A 20,082-nucleotide genomic window follows, 5' to 3' on the forward strand; every position below is an offset into this window, starting at 1 on the left:
CTTGAAATCACATTCAGGTAACGTTAGCATGCAACATCACAACAACGTTGCTGCCACGTTTCAACAATGTTGCTGCATCATTGCTGAAACGTTTAAGCAACGTTATGTAATGTTTCAAGAAACATAAAACAACATTCCAGTAACATACAATATACGCACGCATGCTGGATGCACACCTTGAAGATTGTGCTCCTGCCGTTCATAGCTTGACCAGCCACCAGCTTCTAAGAACGGCAGTGCTTAAACAGACAAACAAATGTGCAGAGTGACTAGTAAGACTTTTTATTGCTTTCCGAAGCTTGACCTCGGAACTAATGGAGATATTTCTGGCCTGTAATCGGCAATGCTGCATCCTGCACGAGTCCCTGCTGAGTGTAGCCCAAGTTCTGCAAAGTAAAAAAAAAGTTGCACTTAAAACTAGGAAATCTGATGGAGAATACCTGCAAGAACAAAAATGTTCCACTAGCTTTTGTATGCAATCACTTATACCACAGACATGTTTTGACAGAAACATGCCATGAAGAGTGCGAAACATAGAACTTAGATGTTCTTTGCAGTGCAGTGCTATGACTGCAGAGAAGTCATGGTAAAATGAATTTGTGTCCGCAACCAAAGCACGGTATAGCTGAGTGTCGGCACTGCAGATGGTTCATATGGACACCTTGTTCAGTTTGTTTTTGAACCTTCTGTTGTCCCAGGAGCGTATCTGTAAATAATAATGTGCATAAAAAGAGAAAAACATGAGCAGGGAGAGATATTCTATAGAATTACTAGTTCACAATACCACCACGCAGCCGCTGTTATAACTGTTCCACAGGTGCTGTCCAGACTAAGGTCTGCTGTCGGCCAAGTTGAATGTCACAGTATGTGCTGGTAGTTGTGCTCATAAAGCACAATACACTCAAAAGGCATCTTGCACTCGCAGCAGCTGCATCTCTCCACATATTTGACAAAGTACTGAGGTGAACGACTTATGCAGAAACAGTTTCTCACCTTTGCTTAATCCTTGATGGGCATAGCATAGTCAATCAGCTCCATATGAGTGCACCTTCTCTGTGACTCTCGCCAACTTTTTCTTCGCTTCCACTGAAGAGTTCAAAACCAAGAATGCAGAAGGTTTTGTGATCAGCCATTGCAGCAAATGATATACAAAACCTATTCTACAATTAAAGAGAATTGCGAGCCATGACAAATTTTGAAGAATTCAGTAAAAAGTTAGAAAAGGACAAGTAATTAAATAACTAATTAGTGGAATGTAATGGGTCTAAGGGCATTACACTTCATCTTTACTCTAAATTATTTTGATCTTTTTATTGCCATTTGTGCACATTCTTTGCCTGCATATGGAAAACTAGACTAGTTTATAAAACTTAATTTGAGCCTTGAATTTAAGTCTCTAGGACCTATTCATATGCAAAGAAAAATTCAGCACAGCAGTGGCTTTCAAGAAATGCAAACCGAGGCTTTCAGCTACTAGTGATGCTCTGAAAGTGACATGGCTAGATCAAAATGACCTCCGATACTGTTGACGCAAGGTTGTCGTGATCCACATGTGATAGATATGTGTGGTCTCACTCAAGTATTTCAATATCTGTACTGAGTTTCTGCTGTTGTACCATGTGTCAGGGCCCATCACTTCGTCTTCTCGAGAGAAAAACACTTTTACAGTGTCTATTTCCCCAGCGACCAGGAGAAATTTGTCCTAAAAATTTCAAAGCACTTGCCTCTGATTGGCTAGATAAAACCATGTGACAGTTTACCAAAATTGATCTTGATATTCTCACAGCCGTCTTTCAAGAGAGAGAGAACGCTCAAGATCTACCTTCCATGCTAACGCAAATAGCAATTTTCATCAACAGAAACTTGACTGCTCATTGGGTTGCAAGTGCTGCGAATAGGGAACAGAGCAATAGGAATTTAAGCCATCCTTTCGAGATATAGTCCATGTGAGCCAAACCAGCAATCGTGGTGTGGAATGACAAAGATAACAAAGCCCAAAAAGAAAGAAACGAAGATGGGAAGCAAAACACATTATTAGCAGGTTGTTTGCGAGCTCGAGACTTGAGCCCGCGCGCGACAAGAAGACCACAACGGCACTTCAGAGCACTTTTTGTCGCACTAGAACAATTTATTAGTAATTGCTTCCGCTTCCAGCTCTCTCCAGCTACACTGATATTTTAAGCTTTACACCTCGAACTTCTCAGTAGCGAATAAGGGCCGTCAAAAAATAGGGGAGTACTCTTAATTTGGATCTGTTCATTGGTTAAAGCCATATCAGTCCGGTACATCACACGTCAGCGGCGAAAATGAACTGCAACAAGTAACCAGTCAAGAAATTCTCCGGGCTGCATGTGGAATGGACACCGCCAGAATGCTTCAACCACAGTCTAAAAAATACTACGGGGTTTAGGCTAAGCATCTTTCACCTCAGGCCTTTCCAAGGCATCTGTCTGACGTTTCCGCTGTGTTGTCGGCTACGGTGCTGACCACGCTTGTGCGCAGCAGGCACACTCGCGTCGCGGTCGGCTCTCTTGAAGATTTCGGGCACACCACATTCAACGTTCCAAGACATTCACCCTTATAGCATAGTGCCCTTCCGGATACGAGACGGCACTGAGGCAAGGATTATCTTTTTCTTTATCTCAAGGCCGGCGTTTCCAAAGTAACAGTGCCGAGGGAGCCATCTGAGCCATGCGTAAAACGCGTAAGGGGACTTACTGTGTTTTCCGCCGATCTTATGATGAGGCGCTTTCTTGCGTGCATCCGCCGTAGTGTTGCATCCTACAAAAATGATCTCGAGTCCCTCAGCCCACTTGGACCAGTCGTGACCGGTACAGCTGAGGTGTTGCTCGCAGACCGCCACGTTCGCGCTTCGTTTCCGCTCGATGTCGGCGAGGATTGGCGCGATGCACTAGTCGCTTGCTTTCCATTTACACAAGTTAGACGAGCACTTTGACACCATTGTAATGTTTGATTAGGCCCGATTGCGTTATTCGGCGTACAGATTGAGACCGATTGTACTAGAATAGGGGCAGTGTGTTCAGGAGCGCTTGCCGCTGAGGCGCTTCATGCAGAAAGCACGAGATGGCGCTACAGGAGCATGGGCTGTACGGAACCAACGGCGCAGCGCTGGCGCTGCGCGTTTTTAGAAGTGTTGTAATCATCCTCCGCCTCGAACAGACGTGCAAATGCTCGGAGGATGTGGAGATGCATGCTTGGAACTGACGTTCACATAAGAGATTAATTATATGTGTACTTTAGCGCATCACAACGCTCATTAGACGGATTTATTAACAAACCTGACAGCAAAGGGTTTGGAGACACCGAAATAGTGGGGTAAAGCCGTTAAATCTGTTGAGCCACGCTACAACGTAACCAGAAGTTATTCGAACGTAAAAAAAACATTGATTAATGGGTTTAATATCCGCAAGCAACACTCGCGCTTCAAGTAGCACCGTAGTAAAGGGCTTCGATTGAGTTGAAGCAACTCGGATTCCAGGTGCATTTTCTTGCGCAGTTCGCACTCATAAAAATGCAGCCGCTGTTGTAGAAAACACAAAACTGTACACGGCCCAAAGCCAAAGGCCTTCCCTGCTTGGTATTTACCTTCTTTCGCGGTAAACATGGTAAACATTTGTCCCTCGTTCTATCCTCCGGTTTCGCGAATTACCCGCAATGACTGGATTTGCACAGTTTATTCGTGACTTTTATTTACGTCATGAAGAGCTCCCCAACGTCAGGCTCATGTACGAGTCTGAGACACACCAACATCACACATTTGAATGAAAGGAATAAAACAGGTAGGAAAGAGGCCAAGTAAAAGGGATTAAACACAGAAAAAGAGCGAGTACATTCCAATCCAAACAACGGAGACCTACAGCGGAATTAATGTGCTTAAATGAATTCCTTAATTCATTTTTGAATTATATTTACAAAATTGGCTTTGGAATGCACAAAAAAAAAGCCGTGTATTTAGATAAAAAAAACGCAAAGGAGCGTCAGCATATGTGTTGCACAAGCCTGCTAAGAACAACGGCTAACTTTCAAGTGCAATTTCCTTTTTCGTCGTGCCTCTCTTGACTGATTAAGACCTTTAACGTAAAAGTGCAGCCTTGTTAAGACATAAAAGCGCACAACTGCTGATGTGAAATCATCAGCATGCAATTTGCACCCTATGGCATAGCCAAACTTGGCTTTCACTAGAATCATGACATCGACTATGCTGTCGCTGCAGAGCTCCTCTTGGCTGAAGAAGATTGTAAATATCTCCTCAAGTTTCTTTACTGCTTCAAAAAGAAACTTGGAGGGATACAGCAAGCCTCCCCTATCACAAATTTCTGTGAATTTTGAGACTCTGCTGCTGACATTTGAGTTCTGCAAAAGAAGAGAGCGGCAGTGCTCACATTTGTTGCGAGTAAGAAATTTCCGCGCAACATACCCTGCCATGTAATGAACGAGGCGGTCATCGCTCTTTTCCTCCACGTAAGCCCGGTGCTCAGCTGGAGTACTGTTTAGCCTTTGTTCTACCACCGTCAGATTTCCAGCTTCAACTAACTCATCAAGAGATGCAACGTTCCCTTCCATATCAGATTTATCAGGTGAGTGAAGTAGCGAGACCAAATCTTCATTGGCCTCAGTGTTGCCTGTTTGCATTGCTTTTGCCAAGTTATAGAAAGACAGGCAGTTGACGACAATCAAGAATTGAGATGGCGTTGGGTGGTCGTTGGATCCACACGACTGCCTCACAATACCAAAGAAGTTCTCCAACTTATCTTGACTTAGTCGAGATGTTAATAGGTATGTAAAACCCTCCCCCCCCCCCCAAATACTCTAACAAGGCCAAAGTGCTGCACAGTGTCACACGGAGCCCATCTGCCGTCGACTGGCTCAAGAAGCCGCCAACTCCTTTTGCATGTGATTCCCAGCGAGACAAAAACTCGAGGAATTCCTTCAGAGTCTTCACATTTTCGGATCCTGGACGAAGGGCTTTGGCTGGGAACCGAGAAGTCATGATCTTGATCAGCTTGTTGATAGCCCTGAAACAGTGCGAAGTTCATAAATAGGCTAAAGTTATCATTTATCTGCAACGCTTGTAAGGGAAACTAGGAACACAGTTGATATGCACGTTCCTGAAGGCGGTAATTCTGAACAGCGCTCACCCACCACAGTGGTTCATTGGCTACGGTTTTCTGTTGCTCAACATGAAGTGGTATCCAGCGGCGGTTATATTCTTATGGGGGCACATTGCAAACATCTATGTGCTTATATTGTTGTGTGCAGTTAGGAATCTCAGGTGGACTAAATTATTCCACAATTTTCGATTACGGCGCTCCTCAAAGCCCACTGTGCCACTTCGTGGTGCATAACCCCATCAATCAATCAACGACATTCACAAACACATGGGATCCTCAGTAATGGGCTGTGGTTCGACAAGCATAAGAATGTTTTGCAACGAGCACAGAATATAATTATGCATGAAGTTGAAAGGTTTTCCTATTTTAGACAGAAACATTGCGGTGAAGAAAAGTAAGGACGAGAACATGAACAGACCACATTAAAGAAGAAGCAAAGACAGAATGTCACAATGGTAAAGTGCATCTTTAAAAAATTCACTTGTACTCGCTGCTCACTTGTCCTGAAACGTTAATAGTTATTTCTGCTTACGTGAAAAATTATAACGTTGCATCAATCTTCCCCCACGACGATTCCAACGTGTATTTGTAGAAATTCAGACCATTCAAAACACGGTCCCCAAACAGCTGAAATGCAAGGGTCACTCGCATTTTCTCAAAGCCATTCGGCTGCAGATGTACCAGCGTGAGGCCGGGCATCGCCTTGAGAGTGATGTTCCCGCTGTCAATTCTGAACGCTTGCCTCAAAGGTTGGATGGAAACCTGAAATTATAGTTGTAAGTAGTAAGAGTTTAATGTATACTCACTCGCTCAGTGCAACTCAACAACATTAATCTGCAGGTTATTATAAGCCATCGACATGAAATCGAATAGCAATTAATAAGGCAATAGTCAGGAACAAACCGAATTTAAGTGACACTTCTTATGAAGACAAAATACTTACCATCCCATTCGGAGTGTTCAGTGGGTGGCTGAGCAATGTATTCCTGACACACTTGATTAAGTGGGGAAAGTCAGACAGAAAATGCAGGTGACGAGCAGGATCTACAGGGTGCTCAGACTTGCAAGTCACCTTTCCTGACTCCACACCAATTCCTAAGATCTTCCACATGCGACGGTTCCATGAGGCTCCATAAGATGTAATAAAATCAACAAGAAGTCCACTGGCTTCAGCAAGTACTGTTGCTTCTATTATTATTTTAGCAAGGAGTTCCGCTTTCGCATTTCCTCGAGTGGCAAAGCAACCAATTATTTGCGTCCACTTCCCAGTAAAGGGGATGAACATTACCACCATCCCGTGGTCGCAGGGAACGCTCTCTCCTCCTTCGGTAAAAGAGCCCATGTCGACAAATCCCTCAATATGCCCGGACGACGTCACGTTCAGGTGCTCCGACAGTTTGAGTTCATCGACCAAGAGCCCTCCACGCCTGCTAAATGTGCTCATGTGTCTTGTTTTCTGCTTCAGTTGTCTCAGTATTTTAGTGCTGAAGCCAAAGCCACTCTTGTACAGCTTCAAGTAACGCTTCAGTGTGCTCTTGCTCGGAAGTGAGAGAATATTGTGCTTACGCAAATGCTCGTAGAGTTTGGCACTCTTCATCTTCATAAGGATACATTCTAAGATCCAATCTTTTGAGTACACATTACCCTTCGCACTTTTCTTCTTGGCAGCTGAAAAGCACTGTCGGACACAATCTTGCTGTTTCAAAGGCAGGGATGCAATCTGTTCCTGTAAAACTTCTTCAGGCTTTAGGGAGTTCTCCTCCTGCATTTGCTTCAACCGGTCTTTTAACCGCGCACAGCGAGAAAACAGTCTCCTATTTTTTTGTGCTGCTGCTCGGAGTCTAGCAGCAGTGGTCCGGGTGCGCTTTCTTATCAATCCCTTCAGCCTTGATTTTCGTGACTGAAGTGCCTTTCTGGTGTACCGGCAGGAGATGCATGCTTGTCCTGCAAAGAGCAAGTGAAACAAAACTTTATTCCGGGAATTGAAATTAGTCTGACTTTATAAAAAGTATGGCACACACCATAGTAAATGACTTTGTAAATTATCATGTGCTTGCGTGCATTTATATTCTTTACGCACAGAACACAAAAAATCATACCTTCAGATTGTTCCTTTCCTGCGCATTTTTTGCTGTAGTATGCCCCATTACGGATGGTGACCTGCTGCTCTAGGCCTTCTGTTAAGTTGGACTTGGGCATCTGGCTCGTTGGCAAGGCACCAAGGCAGACACGATGCGAATCAGTTCTAAAAAGAACGTCCGCTGCTTGTTCACGACTCAGAATGGTTCCCTTTTCGACGATGCTGCCGTAGAGATGCGCCGTGTACTTGACTTCAGGCCCGTCGTGCTCTGTAAATATAACCGCCCTTTCACAGACAACTTCTTCGGACTTGCACATTATGAGCTTGCAGTATACAAATCCATTATGGCCCGGCACGTTGTGTGAACTCCAGTACACCGAAGGCACATCGAGAGAGCGAAGGCCTAACACAGAGGTTGCCTCAAACAGCTGCGGTTCAAGTGCGTCGCCTTGCAAATATGGCGTGTCAAGTGAAGCGAGTTCCTTTACAGCGTCATTGTGACTGTTTTGTTCAGTACAAGGCCTCTTGGGATCAGCAGAACACACCGTAGGGCTCTTCCGCTTTCTTGGCGCCCGAGGCGTCGGCGTCTTCTTCGATAAATAGCCCGGCGTGTTTGGTAGGAGCGTAGGTACGGCATCCGGCAGCAACTCTGGCTTTCCTCGCGGAATGCGTACCTCTTTCCCCTCTATAATGTGGACGTAATCCCGTAGGATACAAGAAGGATCGAAATGACGCTCGCAGACCGAGCAACTTTCATCAAGGACCTTATCTTTTCGATGCAGGTTTCGTTCCCAAACCTTTCTTTTTCCTTCATCTTTCGGCACGGCGAAGAGGGAAGGCTGCTCGCCTTGGGCCCACTTGTAGCCGGTGTCGCACCCCGGCGCAAAGCAATGACGTTGCCGTCGGCGATTAGGCATTGGCTCTCACTCGCGAACACCGCAGCAAAACATCACACTGCTAGCACTGCCCGTGCGGCCGAAACACCCCGTTTCTTCACAAGCAAGGTGGAGCTCAAGAAGCACGCTGCAACCCGCCGCAACACACGGAGAACGCGTCCGTACAGCCGGTGCGACTGCAGCGCCACCACATACATCCGGGACCTGTCTACGCTGCCGGCTTCACGACGGTGCGTGGCGCGCTCCGCCGCCTGAACACACTGCCCATATTCTAGTACACTGTAACACCGACTTGCCGCTTCAAGCCGCCATATTCTTTGTTGTTTCACTGTTGCCAACAGGATGTTCGCTTGGCTATACACAGACACCACTTCGCATCTCTCGCGCTGTTTTATTTCATATCTTCTGGCTACACGGCTGGACAGAATATATATTTTATTTTTATATTTATCGTCTCACCGCGGCTACGAAAGCGCTATTCCTTCAAGACACCAATCAGCAATTTTAGCTGATTAGCACGCTTTCCAAAACTCCACTTTCCAAGAGGTCCTCCACGGCTGAAAGCTTTTTCTTTATCAACCGCCACATTTTTCGCATTTTTGAAAAGCTCACTGAAACACTTTAGGGACGCCCCATAAATTTTTGTGCACGAATATTTCGTGCTAGAAACAAAAAAAATTCAGGGTGCACTCTGACGATCCATAGTGCGCGAGGCGAAAGCCTTTCCCCACAGCTTGCCGTAGGCACACAGAAGGCGGCTATGGGGCGACTTAGTCATGACCCATGACTAATTGGATAATGACCAACTAATCATGACTAACTAGTGATGACTGGTTAATGACTACTCTGTCATGAATATTTACTTGACTAACTAGTCATGACTGGTTAATGACTACTTTGTCATGACTAATTACTTGACTAACTAGTCATGACTAATTATTTGGCGACTCATTAATGACTAACTAGTCATGACTGGTTAATGACTAACTAGTCATGACCAATTAGTTGACTCATTAATGACTAGTTAGCCATTAGTTCACTAGTCAATGACTAGTTAGTCATGACTTCTGAGTAGTAATGACAAGGTATGACTCACTTCAGATGTATGGACACGGTCAGGGTCATGGCTGCGAATATCAGCCATTAGTTTTTCGCCTTAATATATTTTCACAGAAACATAAAACAACATTTTCCAACGTTACGCTAACATATGGCAGTGTAACGTTGGTGCTGAGTTGCGTGTGTAACGTTTTAGCAATGTTGTTGTCTAATATTGCAGCAACATCCCATCAGTAATGTTTAAACAACATTGCTATAAGTGTGCTAATGTTGCGCAACATTTTGCAACGTTGTGCTAACATTGTAACAAGTTGTTGAACGTTGTGCAACAAAGTACAACATAGGTAACATTGCTGCAATGTTGTGGCAACATCATGTGCTACCAGGGGATGGAGGCCCAACAGCTTCAAAAATCGAGCTGTCAGTATTAAACCTGCTTAAACGAAAAGGTTGCAGAGCACTTTAACGATGAAATAGAGATTTAATCAATTGAAACTGCAAATTGGACTTGTTGGCTGGTCAGCTTCATAAAATACAAAAGAGAAAAATCCGAGCTAGAAAGAAAGCTGTTTTTATTTATTTATTTATTTATTTATTTTACCTTCAGGGCCTTGCAGGCATTGCAGAGGGGAGTGGGCAGAAAATATAGAACAAAACAATGGAGAAAAAGGAATCGGGTACATCAAAGATTAATCCTGTGTATACAATGCTAGCTAGACAAAAATACATTAGTGCAGAACAAAATCGTCAGAGTTTACGCAACACCAGCCAAAGCTTCGCTTAAGTTGTTTGGTTTAATTTGTTTTCTTTTTGTCTTGAACACCCCTGTCCCGCATGTGCATTAGGGTTAAACATATGAAAGGTTTCTTCCTCGGATAAAATGTTTTAACCGTGAGTACAGCGCCGTGTTTACCTTCTATGTTCTTAGATTTTTGCTCCAGAGGAACTAACTTTATTGCATGGAGATGGCTTGAGGCTGCAAATGATTATGGGATCCAGAAAAGGACCGATAAGGAAAAAAATACTCTGACAGAAAAAAGGCTTTCCCTACCATACAAGCAAACCTTTGTGGCTGTCGGTAGACAGCAGAGCGTGTTAACAAAATTTGGATTGGGAATCGGGCGAGTTTTAATGCGAAAGCATTGCTACTGTACTCCTCGCCCCCAATATGCTGTCAGGGTTAAGTGAAGCCTCGTGCACCTCTCCTAGGCGATGAGGGATGAACGCACAAAGCAAGGAGAGGCATAACGAAGGGCGGGGGCAATAAACGTATGGCGCCACTCATTTCAGCGAAAACGTCTCTTGAGAGTCGGACCTAGCGGCGATAGCGAAGACAATAAGAGGGAAAGCCGCTGCGCCAGTCAGCAATCGACGAATTTGCTGGGGAAAAACTGGTGGGCTGGTTGTTTAGACATATCAAATGATTCCCGCCGCACACGAAAGAGAGGCAGACTGTCAGAAAACGGCTCTTTGTGGCGTGTTTTCTGTCAGCCTACCTCTCTTTCTTGTGCGCCGGTAATCATCCACCAGTCGACGTCTGGCGGCGCGCGCTCGTGTCAGCGATAACATCAATCGTGAGGCGCGGCCACGCCGAGGTCCCTCTGCCGCTCTCGCTGCAAGGACTATGCTTGCTTGCGGATGTGTCTCTTCACTCTGGAGAACCTCGCGCACGCGCGCTGATCAGGATGTGGTTCTGGCGATGAATCCCAGTCCTCCACACGAAACACCATTTAACGGTTACGCTTAACACAAAGCGTGCGTCCAATTCGTTAAAGTGAAAGCATTTGCATCAGCTTACACAAATGGAGGTGGGCCTTTATATTCTCGAAGAAACGACAGCCGCAAGCATTATGGTTTCCCATTCATTGCAACCATTGCGGCGAGCCCGGAGTAGCTTGTCAGTCAAAGACGAGTGCGTTACTGTGGCATGTTTAGGTAAGCACAATTCTCAGTGATTCCAAAACGGCCCTTCGCAACTTCGCGAAAGGACGTATCTCCGCCACTGCGAACAAAATTCTTCGTACGATGCCAAATTATCAGAAGCGGGCGGAGTGGGTGAGATGACAAACGCGGGTTGGTGACATCCTAATCGAAATCAAGAGGAAGAAGTGGGCTTGGGCAGGGCATGTAATGCGGAGGCAAGATAACCGCTGGTCCTTGGGGGTAACAGAGTGGATTCCAAGAGAAGGCAAACGTAGCAGGGGGCGGCAGAAAATTAGGTGGGCGGATCAGATTAAGAAATTTGCGGGAATATGGTGGCCGCGGCTGGCGAAGGACAGGGTTAATTGGAGAGACATGGGAGAGGCCTTTGCCCTGCAGTGGGCGTAGTCGGGCTGAAGATGATGATGGTGGATCTGGTGTCGGTTCCAGCCCACGCGGGTGTACCAGGGAACAAGGCCGCTCACCAGTATGCTCTGAGGTTTTGTTAGCCGAGCCGGTGACGGGGTCTCGGACACTGATGCCCCAAGGGGTGAGACGCTAATTACATATCAGGCCATAACTAATTATTACAGGGAGCTTAGAGCGAGCCTGCCTCCTCCGCACGTTTCGCTCAGCCGCGAACAGGCTACTACGTGGAGGAGGCTGCAAACGCGGTCGTAGCCAAACCCGTACACCTATTCCAATATCTTTCCAGATTTGGTAAATTCTTACTGTCAGCTGTGCGGCGAGCCTGCCACCTTAGACCACATAATCTGGGACTGCACGGAGGATCCGCCTCCGGCAGACCTAGTCACATCTCTCGCACTTGAATAATGGGAAGCTGTTCTCGCTAGCCCGGACCCGGATGTTAAGTCCAGGGCCACGGCAAGAGAGCAGGAGGTCGCTGACAGACTCAAACTGCCGGCCACCTGGAGCGGCTGAAGTACCCAAGAACATCACCAACGTATTGCTGCCAATAAAGTTTTTTTTTCTCTCTCTCTCTTTATCTATATAAACCATCAAACGCAAAAGCTTCGTTCCGAAAAGCTTTCATCACTAAAACGTTCTGGCAAAATCGCCGTTGCTTACACACGTTGCCGTCATCAGATTGTCTGATCGACCGCCCAGATTTTTTTAATATAATGGCTAGCAACTGACATTTTACAAATAAGTGCGCTGCTCAAAACTGACTTCTGCAATACTGCACTGTGTCTAGTTGTGTCTTAGTGCGGTAGAACTACTGGCGCATTTTCAGTTTTCGGGCATACGTACGTACGTACACCCCCCGTCAAAAGTATACAGCACAAGGGGTTTGCTTGTGAGGCCTGCGCTATGTGTCATTATCCTTCGTCAGCGACCGTAATATCACGAAAGAGGAATGGCTTTACGTCCTCAATCCTCCCAAGGTGTGGACTGCTTGATGTGCTCGGGAGCCACGATAAACAGCTTAGAAGCATACCCGTTGGCCTGTATACTTCTCACGGGGATTGTACGTCCCTCAAGCCTGCTTTGTGGCAGGCGGTTCATTTGCCCACCGGGTTGGGGCAACCTGCCAGGTGTGGCCTTCACTTGGGTTCACCTGGGTGAAGGGCTTCAATGTAAATTCCTTTAGGATGAAGGCCTTTAGGGTTAAGCCCTTATGACAAAGGCCTTTATGGTGACAGCCTTCATGGCAAATGTCTTCTGGCTAAAGGCATTTATGGTAAAGACCTTTAGGCCAAATTTCTTTAGCACGTAAAGACGAAGTGCCCACCGTCTGCACGATATTCTGCTGTTAGCCATGCTAAATCGCCTGCTATTTTTTTCTCCGCTTTCATGAACCCAAAAGCAACACATTAAGGACCGATACTGCAGCGCAGAAAATTCGCTTTCTCCGCGACGTGCCCTGGTCTCGTGACAACTGCCAGCTTAGTCTGCGCTGAATTCTCGCGGCCGAGATGCTTACTGCGCCGTTCTAAGGATACAAGAATCTGAACTGGATCTTTGTTCCCGCCGTCTCCGTCGCCGAGCCCCGTGCGCGGTATTCAACTGCCTCGCTTTGTTTAGAACTTAGGCGCCCGTTGGTGTGTTGCGCGCTGTAGTCGTCAGCGTCGGCGTTGTCGGCGTAACACGCCACCAGGTGGCGTGTGTAGGCGTGTTAGATGTGGCTTGTTGGCAGGTAGTAATAGAGCGAAATGGCACCTGCCACGGCGAGAGGCAGGTTTCGTGTGCAGAGCTGCGCTCAAAGTTCGCGTCACCGACTGTCTGCATCACCTGTCAATGTTTTTTTTTTTCGTGCCCCCCACTCGCACTTGTGTGCCTGTACTCACCCTGAGCATGGCGGTGAGGATGCTTCCGGCCAGGGTGTAGGGTCGCACGGAGGAGCGTCTCGCCAGGTCCTGGACGTTTCGGATGACGGCCTCCTGGGACTTGACCATGAGGCAGGCGCGCATCTGGCCCGCGAAGGCGAACACCAGCACGGTGACCGCCAGCCACCAGAATGCGCTCAGCACGCGCGACGCCTGGCGCTCGGGGGGCGCCGACGAACCTGCGTCTCAGGTAGAGCACGAAGCGGTCACAAAACGTCGGCGGCGAGGGTAAGGAATTAGAAGAAAAAAGCAAACAAATAGTCGTTTTGTATCCAGATAAACTGGAGCTAAAAGAAGAACAAAGAATTACGTAAGACGGGAAAAGAAGCTTCTTCTGCCTTAGTCGGTTAGCGCCCAGCGACAAACCCCTAAGCGTCGCCAGACTGCTGCGTAAGAACGCCTCCGCAGGTATCGATCCTCGGTGCGTATATTTGTCGTCTTCGCGCTGGCGTTTGTGCGACGATCCGTAATAAAAGGGAATTACGAATCAGGACTTTGCGAAAACAGGCTATTACGTACGATCCGTCCATTGTGGTTATTGTCTGGTAAAGTGGTAGCGAAACGTGCTGAGGAACAGTCCGCAACAGTGTGCTTTTAGGTACAAAATGTGTGCCTTTTTATGGACACGCTGCCTCTGGACACGTGCAGCTGCGGCTCCTAGAGGCATATTGCTGCAGTGTGGACCGCCTTACTTTCCAAAAGAGCAGTCGAGTTTTATTGCAGTAGACACCTACATCATCACTTTCACCATCCTGTTTAATTTTCTGCGCCCGTCTGTGCTTCCAAGCTCAAGTTAGTGATACAAGTAATCTGTTCTCCTACCTAGGCAGCCAAGTACGCAGTGCGTGTACAGCTAAATTTCAGCCCTTTTCGTTAGTCTCCACGTGTCTATCCTATATGCGAGTACTGGAAATGCAACTATTTTGTACTTTGCTCTCGACGAATACGGTTAAGTTGCTGTACATGATGTCAGAATACTTGCTAAGCGCATTCGCCCCATTTTTACTGCCTCATTTTTTTTCCGTCTCATGATCTGGATCTGTTCTTGTAAGTGGCCTGCCCTAAGTGATGTATTCGCTTGCCATTTTCAGTGCTTCGCGCCTAACCTAAACTGTGATTCTTTTCTTGCAGACTGTTGAACATTACTTTATTCTTTATATCAGTTTTTGCACCAACCATCCTGCTTTGCCTGCTACGGTCCTTAATCATTCTCTGCAATACTTCCCCTGAGGTGCCTCTTGCAGGGCAATGTCTTGAATGAATCGGACGTTACTTCAGTATTCTCCGCCAACTTCTATCCAAAACTTCTCCCTGTCCAGTTCTCTGAATAATCCCTTTAAACACGTCGTGAATGGTAGTGGAGAGGTTTGTCTCCCGGCATGACAGCCTTTCTTATTGGGATTTTATTACTTTCTACGGAGGTCTTTGGTGGCTGTGCAATTGTTAGATATATCTTCCAGTATTTTTGCATATGCCTCTTCTACACCCTGATTCCGCAATGCCTGCACAACTGCTGAGATTTCGGCTGAGGCAAATGCTTTCTCGTAATCTATGAAGGCTATACAGTGTAGGGGTTGATTGCATTCTGCGCATTTCTCTATCAGCTGATTGATGGTGTCGATATGGTCTATTGTCGAGTAGCATTTCCTAAAGCCTGCCTGGCGCTTTGGTTGGCTGAAGCCTATTTTTGTTCTAATTCCACACGCGATTATCTCAGTAAATAACTTCTAAGCAATGGGCAGTAACCTGACTAGGTCTATAATTAACTAAGTCTTTGACATCGCTTTTCTCATGGTTTCAGATAATATTAGGGTTCTTAGATGCTTCTACTTCGCTCGAAGTTGTGAGGCATTCCGTATACAGAGTCCTAGGACAATGTCCCCACTGTGATTCAAGGCTAAAAAGACATGGGCGCTCCATATCATAAAAATTGGATGGGACACTTCAGTTCCGCCTGAAGGGTATGACGCGGTAGTTTTGATGGTTTAATGCCCATATAGGAAGAACTGGTGACTTCCTCTTAACATTCACAGACCCGTGCGAGTCATCATACTACTCATGGCGGCATGGTGCAGCGGTTAAGCGATGAGCCACTGCCCTGCGATGGAAGGTGCTGCCACCTGCCTTGTGCGACTTGAGTTGGTCTTCCCGACCAAGCTTTAATTAAACTGCCACCTGCCACTGCCCAGTTTGCCCGCAATCCGATGGGCAGGTTGTCATTATGCCACAAGGTTACGTGACCTAGGTTGCTTCTCGGGGATCTTTCGTCGATTTTTCCCTGACGGACAAAGACGACACCAGATTTTCTGCGTTACGAGCTGCTTATATCTGTCGCGTTAATAGAGTGGCATGCGACGTTTCGGGACAAACAAGCTGCGTGCTCGCCTTTTCCCAGCAGGTTCTCGAAGTACTCCCACGAGTGGAGCAGGAAGCGCTCGGCGACGTAGCCGCAGCGCCACCGGCGCTCCCCGTGGCCCGTGCCCTGGCGCTGGTCGTAGAAGCGGTCCAGGCCCGTCGAGAGCAGGGACAGGGTCATCATGGCGAACACCACGCACACCCACACCTGCGGGACACACACGGACGGTGTTGCCGCTATCGCGCTGTGGTGCTCGTGTTCGCCTAATTCGACGGATGTGGGTGATATACTTATGACAAGGGCTCAGTAATACTGGGTGTCTGGCGTGACTTAACTAAGGTTTACAGATGTGCTGCTCGATGGCGCGGTACTAAAACAACTACAGTTATTTTGACGCTCCTCTGGAGCACATGTGAGCCTTATTCGATGCATTACTTATTTGGGATAAGAGAACGAATATTAAAAGTGCTTACTTTGCGTGGAAGGTTTCAGCCGTGTGATTGTAGAATGTCAAACGATGCACCAAGTAGTGCGAATTCAGAAAAGTTGATTTACTCTGGACGTTTTTTTCTATGTTATGAAAAACCGGACGCGCAAATGATGACGGCAGCTGCCCCAGCGCAGATGCATGAATGCAGCTGCCAGAAGAAGTAGGCAATGGTTTTTCAGAGAAGGCTGTCATACCATGACAATCATTACTCTTGCACGGTTTGCATAATGAAGCCTTACAACTTTCTGCCTAGTTGAAGTTTTTCACTCGTCTGAGGCGTGTGCAGGATCAATCACTCAGAAATAGGATAATAATTAACCAAAGTGATAAAATATACCCAGTTCTGCTAGGCAGCCGCCGTTAATGCTAGAGGTGTTATATTCGCTCTATGTTCTCTGAAATTGTGGTTGAAGTCAAGATAAACGACCCGCGTAATTAATCTTCATGGGAATCAAGTCCCCACATCAGTACGGCAGGGGATAATATTGAATGATATCAGAGCATGAGTTGAAGATATATCGGGAGAGGGGCAGGAAAAGGACTACAGGGCCAGTCGTGAGGGCTTTACATGTACTTCGCGGGACAGAGCGCAACAACAGTTTGCCGTGCGATAGAACTAGAAAATAAATCGTCAATTCAGAAACGTAACTAATTTAAAAAATGGCTGAGGCTTAGCTAAGGTTAAGCCTAGTCAGATGCGAAGCATATTTATGGCTAGGCTTGGTAAAGTTCCTCGCTTTGTTCTTCAGTTGTTGTAGAACGTTGTCGCCGAGCCGCATATTGAGCACGCCGCTTAGCCAGGCGTTCATCCCGCTCTTCATCGGTCTCTGTGGCACGCTGAAGCTTTCGCTTCTCGTTCAAATCAGCCCTGCTTCTAGGCGGCATCCCAACACCTGGCCGCCTGGTAAGTGCCCGGAGAGCGAGGCAAGCTCAGCTTTATGCCGCTGCTGTAGCGTCACGTGGTCAGCTGCAGCGCCTCTGATGTGGAGCCTCCACCGCCGCGGCCGACCGCGCGAGCCGGCAGCCCATCTCTCCTCTGCTGTGACGTCATGTTGTCACGTGGTCAGCCGCCGCGCCTCTGATGTGGAGCCTCCACCGCCGCGGCCGACCGCGCGAGCCGGCAGCCCATCTCTCCTCTGCTGTGACGTCATGTTGTCACGTGGTCACGCTAAAGGCCAATGGTAGCTCCACCGCCGCGCTCGACGGGCTGTAGTGTAGCTCTAGTAATATGCTTCGCATAAAAACGGTTTTATAGACATGGCAAGACATCGCGAGGTGGTACGTGAGAATAGCGGCGCAAAACTTAGGGGATAATAGTTAAGGAGAAATGCTCAAAGTGGCTAAAATGAGATGTAGGCGAACCCCTTAACCAGCAAAGAATTACGCTGTGCCAGTCACGCGTGAAAGCTGAGCCAACAATGAAGAATCATTTACGACGGGAATCATGGTAAGGTTGGGCAAATATAGTGCCCATGGTGGCGCCGTCCGACAGCCGTACACAAAGTCAATGTGTGAGCTGTGTTCGCCGAACGGGGCAAAGCTGGCAGACTCCTGGAAAGGTTAAAATTGCAGTCTCCTCTGGAAGCCTCAAGGCGGATTTCCTGTTCGTGGCTCTTTGAAGACTGTCAGCATAGCGCGCACCGCCACTGCGTACTGTGCGCCCCCACTGCTCATGCGCAGATCGCCTTGGCACCAGATGCAGGCCAGCTGAGCGCACGCCGGCCGTGTCGGGACCAATCACTGCGTGCACACTGGCGGCGCGCGGTACGCGGAAGCGTTACCGCTGCCGATTCCCAAGTTGGCTGCTGCACACGCTCGGAAGTCATGCAGGCAAAGCACCCTCTACAGGGAAGCATGAAAATAAAGGAATTATTCTAAGCACCGGACTGTGGTCCTTCAGGTGAACCGAAAGAGAAATGCTTGGACGCTTTCGCATTTCGTTTTCATTGAAACGCAGCTGGCGCAGCCTGGGTTCTAAACCGCGACCTTAGGCTGAGCGCATAAGTCCACATACCTCTGTGTGCAATATGAAAGGTAACAACCATTTTGCGTGAAAGTGAGAATTTTCTGCTTGTTTCTCTAATAAAGTTGAGAGTGAATTTTGCATGCTAACACCAAGAAAAACTATTTAGAAAAGAAATCAAACTCCTTGTCCTAAATAATTAGGAAGTAACCATGAATTGTTTGTTTGTTCGTTTGTTTATTGGGGTTTAACGTCCCAAAGCGACTCACGCTATGAGGGACGCCGTTGTGAAAGGCTCCGGAAATTTCGACCACCTGGGGCTATTTAACGTGCACTAACATCGCACAGCACACGGGCCTCTAAACTTTCTCCTCCATCGAAATTCGACCGCCGTGGCCTGGATCGAACCCGCGTCTTTCGGGTAAGCAGCCGAGTGCCATAACCACTGAGCCACCGCGACGGGGGGAACCATGAAATGAATGCTCGTACCGTGTTTCCCCTCACACTGCTCAGGGGGTGCAGGTAACAACAACGTGAAACACAACACGCCATCAACATTCAAGCAATGAATGCTATGCGTGTTTTAATAACGAGCACACTTTTTATTTTTGGTTTCAAATAGTTTTCCTCTAAAAAAAAAAACAGCGTACACAGAAAATTTTTATAATCAGCGCAAAAAAAAAAAACTGCTATTTGCTTTGGTGGCGAACCGATTGCTTCCATTTATATTAGTACTACCTGTACCTCCAATCACGGCCCCAGAAGGCCGGTGTCCTTAAAAAATTTCAAACGCCATCCTGCTGTTATAGTTTATGGGCACACAAGAATTTTTTTTTTCACTGTGATGCTTCAGATTAGACTGGGGACAGCACACGTGCTATGGAAAGAAAAATCGCGATAACATCATCATCAGCTTAACAATGCCCACTGCTGGACAAAGGCCTTTCCAATATGTCGACAGCTGTGTCAGCTGCGGCGTCGCTGGTTCACCGGTAGATAAGCGGAATACTGAGGTCAAGCTCGACCAGATAATTCGGTAGTGGAAATCAGAGAGGAAATAATACGACCTCGGAGGCACATGCGATGCGAAGAAAAGATAACTGGTAATGATGTGCAGGGCTCACACTGCAGGAGAACATAGGAGTGTAGCCATCTGGAGATGGTGTGATTAGGAAGTTCGCAGTGATAGGCTGGCTGCAGCTAGCGCAAGACAGGAGTAATTTTGGAGAATTAGGGGAGACCTCTGTCCTGCTGTGCACTTAATGCGGCTGATGAGGATGGCGCTATGCCACAGGCGAAGGAATTGCGGACATGAATAAGGTTATAATAATTCTGACTGCGCCTGTACACTGCACCACCAGCAGGGTGCCACAACCGCCAACCCACCGCAGCGAGTTGCTGTAGGATGGGTCGAGAAAACTGGAAAGGAAGACGAAATAGCGGGCGCAAAAAGACTGTGGGGAGATCGATTGTGTTGATGCAGCGGAAATGAGAGAGCACTCTTCTCTACATGGTCTGCAGCCAGGAGGAGGAAATGTGCCATTACGATCACGGTCGGTACTTGTAACTTCACTACGCGCGACTATGATCCCTAGAACCCTATCATCCTCATCTGTCAGTGAAGTGTCCTTAGGAAGTTATTAACGCCGGGGTGTTTCATTAGAGCCATTGTTTCATTATAGCCGACGTTTTACTCTAGCCGGTGTTATAGCAGGTGGCGAGTAGGGATTCCCGTTAAACGCCACCTACCACCGTTGGCGGGTGGTGGAGGGTTAACACAGACGCCGACGACTGACAGTTCTCGCCATGAAGATCCTCCTAATGCTCTCGAATTAATG

General features: G+C 47.2%; 2 protein-coding genes and 1 long non-coding RNA gene across 3 annotated transcripts in view; all 3 read right to left on the minus strand.

The window, feature by feature from the left end:
• Window positions 1-20,082, minus strand: part of LOC149369553 (glutamate receptor ionotropic, kainate 4-like) — a 63,605-nt gene that overhangs the window by 27,895 nt on the left and 15,628 nt on the right. The window contains exons 5-6 of the mRNA XM_089558881.1: window positions 15,821-15,998; window positions 13,397-13,614 (exon numbers count right to left, since the gene is read on the minus strand). Coding sequence (XP_089415007.1) covers window positions 13,397-13,614; window positions 15,821-15,998 — 396 coding nt within the window. The remainder of the gene's footprint in view (window positions 1-13,396; window positions 13,615-15,820; window positions 15,999-20,082) is intronic.
• Window positions 262-3,005, minus strand: LOC149369554 (uncharacterized). The gene is made up of 3 exons (XR_016289219.1): window positions 2,719-3,005; window positions 994-1,086; window positions 262-386 (listed from the first exon to the last, which is right to left on the minus strand). It is a non-coding gene; the product is annotated as an uncharacterized LOC149369554 (long non-coding RNA).
• On the minus strand, window positions 6,038-8,360 carry LOC149369555 (uncharacterized). The gene is made up of 2 exons (XM_089558879.1): window positions 7,232-8,360; window positions 6,038-7,076 (listed from the first exon to the last, which is right to left on the minus strand). The coding sequence occupies exons 1-2, from the start codon at window positions 8,127-8,129 to the stop codon at window positions 6,055-6,057; spliced, it is 1,920 nt and encodes a 639-aa protein (XP_089415005.1). The 5' UTR covers window positions 8,130-8,360; the 3' UTR covers window positions 6,038-6,054.

The sequence above is a fragment of the Amblyomma mixtum genome, chromosome 1 (genome assembly GCF_055824585.1).
Source record: "Amblyomma mixtum isolate Tamu chromosome 1, ASM5582458v1, whole genome shotgun sequence".
Lineage (NCBI taxonomy): Eukaryota > Metazoa > Arthropoda > Arachnida > Ixodida > Ixodidae > Amblyomma > Amblyomma mixtum.

Bases quoted from the DNA above. Each gene is read 5' to 3' on its own strand.
- LOC149369555 (XM_089558879.1), bottom strand. From the start codon at position 8,129: ATGCCTAATCGCCGACGGCAACGTCATTGCTTTGCGCCGGGGTGCGAC. The intron at 7,077-7,231 runs GTATGATTTTTT...TGCTCTTTGCAG, and splicing joins AGGAAAGGAACAATCTGAAG to GACAAGCATGCATCTCCTGC.